Source organism: Lipotes vexillifer, unplaced genomic scaffold (assembly GCF_000442215.2).
Source record: "Lipotes vexillifer unplaced genomic scaffold, Lipotes_vexillifer_v1.1 scaffold153, whole genome shotgun sequence".
Taxonomy (NCBI): domain Eukaryota; kingdom Metazoa; phylum Chordata; class Mammalia; order Artiodactyla; family Lipotidae; genus Lipotes; species Lipotes vexillifer.
The window spans coordinates 2,278,930-2,285,825 of record NW_006774670.1 but is presented as its reverse complement, the minus strand read 5'-3'; the positions used below and the strand labels follow the sequence as shown (position 1 = coordinate 2,285,825).

At 36.3% G+C, this 6,896-nt stretch overlaps 1 protein-coding gene across 1 annotated transcript in view; it reads left to right on the top strand.

Annotated features, from left to right (window-relative positions):
• The first annotated feature begins 640 nt into the window (after positions 1-640).
• Positions 641-6,896, top strand: part of ARAP2 (ArfGAP with RhoGAP domain, ankyrin repeat and PH domain 2) — a 183,717-nt gene continuing 177,461 nt past the window's right edge. Inside the window, exon 1 of the mRNA XM_007449426.1 lies at positions 641-1,545. Within this exon, the coding sequence (XP_007449488.1) occupies positions 641-1,545 (905 nt within the window). The remainder of the gene's footprint in view (positions 1,546-6,896) is intronic.

Genomic DNA, 6,896 nt, shown 5'->3' with positions numbered 1-6,896 from the left:
ATTTTTGTCTAGTAGAAAGATATCTCCAAAGGTTATGGTTTTATTGTCCTGTAGGGCACTAACCAGTTTTTTATCTAACCTACCCATTTTTTTCTAGCACTGAGGAAAAAACAAAAAAAAAAGCCTTTTCTGATGGACTGTGTAAATCTGTTCCACAAATGCTCTTGGAACTAGCCCTACCACCTTACTAGTTCCCTCATTAATTAGTGAATGAATTTTTTTGGATACATGTTCATTTTATATTTGAGAATCATTTTTTTTACCTTTTTGAAAATCGTCATTTGATACTACCATAGCATTTCTGTCCTGTCCCTTCACACTCTACCTAGGAATTGACTTTCTAGGGCATACAAAGTAATGCACAAAGATTCCAAACTCTCAGCGATCACAAGTAATGATCCTCATTTCTATTGTTTTTCTTCAGAGAACGTTTATAATGTGAAACTAGTTTTAATACCAAAAATGTCCTAACATATTGCTTTTCTTTTTTTCTAGGCTTAAGTACGTAAAGCATTCACTGTGCAGAAAATAACATTTTGAGATAAGTGATAGAGGAAAATCCAATACAGAAGTGCACCCTCTTGTGTGTGTATTGCATTGTACTGCTTCTATCATATTGCCTAGTAATGAAGCCACCATTATGTCCTCAGTCAGTGAAGTGAATGTTGATATCAAACATTTCCTAATGAGCATTAATTTGGAGCAGTACCTCTTACGCTTCCGCGAATTTGGTTTTAATAATGTAAGGGACTGTGCAGAAATAAATGACAGCGTGCTCCTCAAAGTTGGAATATCACCTACAGGACACCGGAGGAGGATACTTAAACAGTTACAGATAATCCTGTCAAAAATGCAAGATATCTCCATATATGCAAATGTTCATAAAACAAAGAAGAATCCTGAGACTTCAGAGGATCACCATGCTCCATCTTCTGCTCAGAATACCTGCCTAGAACTTTCAGATTCACACAGTGTTCAGACACCCAGCCCAACGCAGTTGGAGACTGTTACAAAAAGTCTTGATCAAAATGAAGTTAGTGTGGAAAATAGCCAGTCTTTTAAATCAGATGATAAGCTGACTCTTCCTACATACAACTTTCCCATTCCGGAAGAAGAACCACACCTGAATTCAGATTCTTTTCAAGATTCTTTATTGGGTAGTGAAATTACTGACGTAGAATCTTTGACTGCACAAAAGACTATCGACTGTACAACCGAAGAACAAACAAAAAAAGTTGATTTGATCTCAGAAAATGTGAGCAAGCTTCCTAGTGCAGACCCTGAATTCCTTTCTGCCCCTGACTGTTCAGTATCAGAAGCAAATTCTGGAAATGGAACTAATGGTTTATTAGAAAGCTCACTACCATCCCCATTCTTTCAATTTCAAGGAGAAATGGTTGTAAATGATTTGTATGTTCCGTCATCGCCAGTCCTAACACCTATGAGAAGTCGTAGCAAGTTGGTTTCAAGACCATCTCGATCTTTTCTGCTAAGACATCGGCCTGTACCAGAGATTCCAGGGTCAGCAAAAGGAATTTCAGGGAGGTAAGAATTTTTATGATAAGTTGTGTGTATTCAATTTGGGGGAATTTAGTTATGTTTTAACAATTTTATTTTCAGTGTTCATTTCTAAATTTGACCCATTCAACCAACCTCTTCTTTCTTCTGAAATTTTTTGTCATGCCATCTCTCTTGTACACCACTGCCCAGAGTCTGTTTCCAACTTATAACTTCCTGGGACACTTCAGCTTTCTCCTATTTAATTGGGGGACTTCATTTCCCCTAATTCTGCCTGGACATTCTTTCCTGTACCTTCCTCCATGCCTGGTATTATATTCTTCCATGAGTGCACTTTATATTTGAATTGCTGACTCTATCTCCCCACTAGGTTATGTGCTTTTTGGCAGGGGCCATGTTCCTAATGACTGTATCTCTACTACCTGACACGATTGGCATGAATTAATCATTCACCATGCATCTAGTGAGCACTTGCTTGGTACTGGTCACGGCACTAGATGCAGAGGAGGTAGAGAGAAAAAAAGGGGCTTGAGTGTAGTGTAGAAGACATGTAAAAAGTAGTAGCAGTACAATATGAGACCACTTCAGCTGGAGACCAAGAACGCTAAAGAGGGGGCCTGCCGGCCCGTTGGGTCATTGGTACCCTGAGATAACTGTGGAGTCTAAGAGGAGCTGACTTATAGCAGGGAGAGCTTTCAACCGTTTCTCAAAGTTACACCTAAGATGTGGTTTTCTTCAGGGTTGTGGTGGGATTTTTGTTTTTTTTTTTTTTTTTTTTTTTTTTTAATTTACTAAAAGCTAACACTTGTCTCTGTTGGGAGTCATGAGGTTGTTTAAGTTCAGTCCTTACCGCTGTGGCACTAAATGCAATTACAGATTCCTGTAAACAGGCTCTAGGCTGGCATTTCTGCAAGATTCTCATTCCCCCTTTGTCTCCCTGTGTATCCCCTCTGTCCCTGGTGCTGGATCTTGGTTGTATTTACAAGAGAAAAATATGGAAATTTAGTACATGCCAGAGAAAACATGGCAATTTACAAGACCATGTTAAGTACCTCCCATTAGAGTGTAAACTCTTTGAGGGCAGAGACCCTAATTAATTTGTCTTTATCGTGGCACCCCTGGTGCCTATGGCAATATTGAGTATGTACTGGGAAATCAGTTGGCAGTATCATTTATTAAACACCTAGAAGCTGGTTTGGTATCTAATTTTCCATGGGTTATCTAGTTCTCACATTGGCCCTCTGAAATAGGAATTATTCCTCCATTTTCTTATGAGGTAACTGAGCCTTAGGTTAATTTTTCTAGGATCACATGGGTAGTGAACTGGGATTTCATTCCAGTACATCTGACTCTCTAACACACTTTCTTAACCACTCATTTAGTAAATATTCTTAAAAGTGTTGATTGCATATGTAAGAAATGGAGTATTTCTTAGGAAAGTAGAAGATCACCGATTTTTGTATGACACCATAGCTTTAGCATATTTTGCTAATTTTAAACAATTAAAGTAAATGAGAAGGGTCTGCTATGTCTTTGCGGGAACAGAATCCTTTTGAGAGCCATAAGGATAACTTCAGATAAGAAACATTTGGCTCAAGTTTTAAATAATTTGTGCTATTTTTCATAAATTTTTGAGAATCTTTTGATGTTCATTTACTTCTAAGTGTAAGCTTTGCACCATGTGAAAGACTTGTTATTCACATTGTGACTGAGTCTTTGAAAATGAGAATTAAAATAATGTTGAAATTAGTAGTAAAGAGCTTAGCAGGAGCCTCATCATAGCACTGCCAGAGAACCCATTGTCACCTCTCTCTTCTTTGATTATGGCAGTAAATGGTAACTAGGCATTTCTGGTGATCAAATTATAAAATGAGAAAGTAAATTAAATTATTTTCAGACTTCACTGTCTGTTTTTCTTTGTGGTCCTTGCCTGAACTGCAAACAGTAATTGCAAACTAATTACAGTTATGACTTATAAAATGAAACCGTGGCTTATATAATCTGAGATCCTCTCTAATCAAATAACATCTAAACGATATTTAGTACATTTCTTGCTGTACCATATAAATATATTTCTTTGTGGTCAGTGATTTGGGCATAGTTTCTTTACTCCTTCAAGATTTCATATAAGTGTTGACAGGAACATGTTGCTGGATGTGTATTCCTGATGTGTGAGGTGCTTTGTTTCTATCTCCCTGGACATGTACCCTCACCCCCCCACACACCCTCTGCCAATTTATCTGATGCAATTAACTTGCCAGTCAAATGGGTTATGTTTGTCCTTGCCTTGGGCTTCTTCCCTGAACTCCTGTCTGCTCCTTTAGGGAAGGCTGGGCTGGGTGGGGCTATGCTGGACACTGGACCTCAGGATCTCTTCTTTTTAAGTCCTATCTTTTGAGGGCCAGGTCAGATCTAGGCTTGAAGCGCCAGCTTCTTCCTTATCAGCTCATCTGGAGGTCTCCCACAGAGGTCTCCAAGCAGAAAGCAAGTCTCACCAGCTGCCCTTCCCTGGGAGTCATAGATGTGTCTTGTGATCCTTCCAGGAGGATCCTCCTTAGTGCTCAAAGCAGGAAGGAACAGGTATCTTTAGCTACTGAAGAGGTACCTGTCTTATCTTCCTCCCCAGTTTAATGATTTCCATCCATCTTTCATGTAACTGTTTTATCCTTGGCAGAGTCAAAGCCCTGTCTTTTAGGTGTCATGCCTCTGAATGTTTGGGGGGAAGGAAAAATAAGGAAACAGCGGTAAAGGGGAGGAGGGTGGTATGCAAGGCTGCACTGTGACTGGAGTGTCTGTGATAACTTGTTATAAGACTGAGGTACTATAGTGACTGTTTGAGGGCTTTTCAAAAATTTGAATTCTAAACCTGAAGTCTCCAGCCTCCTGTGAACTTCTTATTAAAAGTAAAAATCTTAGATATTTTTCTCTAGATGTATTAATACATAGATATTAAAAATGGATGCAACTATTTTAGACTTTAATGTTGAAATACATATGAACCAAAAACGTACAGAAAAATGGTAAGCAATTGTTTGCTACATTGAATTAGAAAAATACAGAAGCTCATCCTATCCTTTCCATGTTCAAGGAAAACTTTACATTTCATGTTATAGCAGAAAAGTGCTTAGCATTCTAAAATTCAGACTTTTTCATTTAAAATGACTGTTTATAAAATGGGTTGATTATTTCAGTATTTGCAAATTTTGACTTGAATATCTAAATAATGAATCAAAATTAATAGTTAACCGTTTGATTTATTGTTAGAGGGTAAAGGTATCTGTGTGATCCTTTTTACAAGTGAAAAGACATTAACATTTGTACCCTTTATTCATAATTTGAAAAGCCCTTCTTTGTTTGAAAAAATATATTTTGAACTGAAGCTTCTGCAAGGTGATGAAAAAAGTTTCACGATAATGATGTAGACTTTGGTGCTGTAATCCTTCTGTAATTATTTATTCTTATCCTAAGGACATTTTTTGTAACTTTGTAGATTGAGACTTAATTATCTGTGCATTATACCTTTCATGTTTGTAGTCTGTGCTGTAATTAATGCACTCTTGTGTTTTCTGAATTCGGATTTGTGTGTTTTAGTTAGACATTATGTAACCTCAAGGCAGTTTCAACTGCCGCCTAATGATTGTGGTGTTTTTCTTTTGAATTCAATCCGATAATGACCTGTATTTCGTCTGTTATGAATTGTAAGAATTGCATTTTTTTAAAACAAACATTCTGTGTAATGATAAGCACGGCTGCCTTGCTTAAGTAATAGGTAAGTGTAGATCATAAAGAGAGATCTTTAACGTTAATTAAACTTTATGCCTCTGCTTTTCTTGGCAATTTTAGTGATTAAAAAATAGGTGAACACATAACATCTGTAGGCATGTTGAAGATTCACTTTGATAATCAGAGTTATTTTTTTGCAACTTGGTGTTTCCTTTAATATTATTTTTGAGATTTGTTCACATCCATGCACGTATTTTAGCAATAATTGCTGTATAGTATTTTATTAAATGATGGAAAACACAGTTTAATTCCCCTACTAGGTCATTGACTATTTTTTTTCACTGTTACAAATGAAGAGTTCTCATACTTTTAGGGACTTTAAGAAACAATTGTGCATATTCAGTGTACCAGGAAGACCAAACGTTCTTTTCACTAATAAAAAATATAACAGTTGGCTCATTCTACCTGAATGTTTACATTGTGTAGGGCACACACATTATGCTCTTTAAAAACATCATCTCATTAATCCTCATAATATTCATAGGCAGCAGACCCTTTTTTTAATTCCCCTTCAGTAAATGAGGAAAAATAGGCTCAGGGCTGTTGGGTAACTGGACGAAGATCACCAAAGCATAATAACAAAAAATGATAATAGCTACTGCTTTTCTAAATGGGTTTTAAATTTTTGCTAATCAACCATGCTTTATATTTCAAATTTAAAAGGAATCGCAGTTTTTAGGATAACTGATGGGGAAATAATAGGGCAGAAAGAGGGAGAAAGGAAAGAACGTGGGCTTTGCACTCAAGACAGAATTGACCTTGAATGTTGGTTTTGTCTCCTATTAGCTGTGCACCTTGGGCTGGGAGAACCTCCTTTCCTTATTGGTAGGATTAGGACACTAGGTCCTACCTCAGTGGGCTATTAGGAGGATGAAATATGAGATGTAGATATATAAACCCCTAACAAAATGCTTTGGGCATAATAGATATTAGAATATAAAATAGCTTGTGTTAATTTATTCATAGATAAATGAGAATATAAATTGCTAATCACCAGTTTTCAAAACAGCTTGTTTTCTGTATTGACCTAATTTTCATCTACAGTAGATCAAATGAACTTGGTTGATAGATTTGGTAATTGCTTGCAGGTGGATATTGAATAGAGGTATCAATAAAAATCATCGCAAACTTTTTTCTTTACATTTATCAGACTAAAAGTAAAACCAACAAAATATGCTTTAAAAATACCACTAATGGATATACTTAAAATAATTCAAAAATATTTTTGTTTAATTTACATTTTTTTTTTTTAGTAGGTTAATGTTGAGTTTTTTATTAAGCATGGTGACTTAGAAAAGGGCTTATGGAGCTAGACTGCCTGAGTTTGAATCCCAGGTTAGTTACTTATGAGCTGTGTGACTGTGGAAAAGTAAGTTAACTGCTTTGTGTGACAATCTTCTTCTTAAAAAATGCAGATAAATGATAGTTCTTAATTCTTCGGGTGTTTGTGACTACACACACACACACACATTTATGAGTGTGTGTGTATTTATAAAATTTTGAGACCTGTGTCTGACATATAGTAAATGCTTAATAAAAATTAGCACAAGTTACCAAAGATGTAGAAAATTTGAGTGCTGCTCTACTCAGCGGTT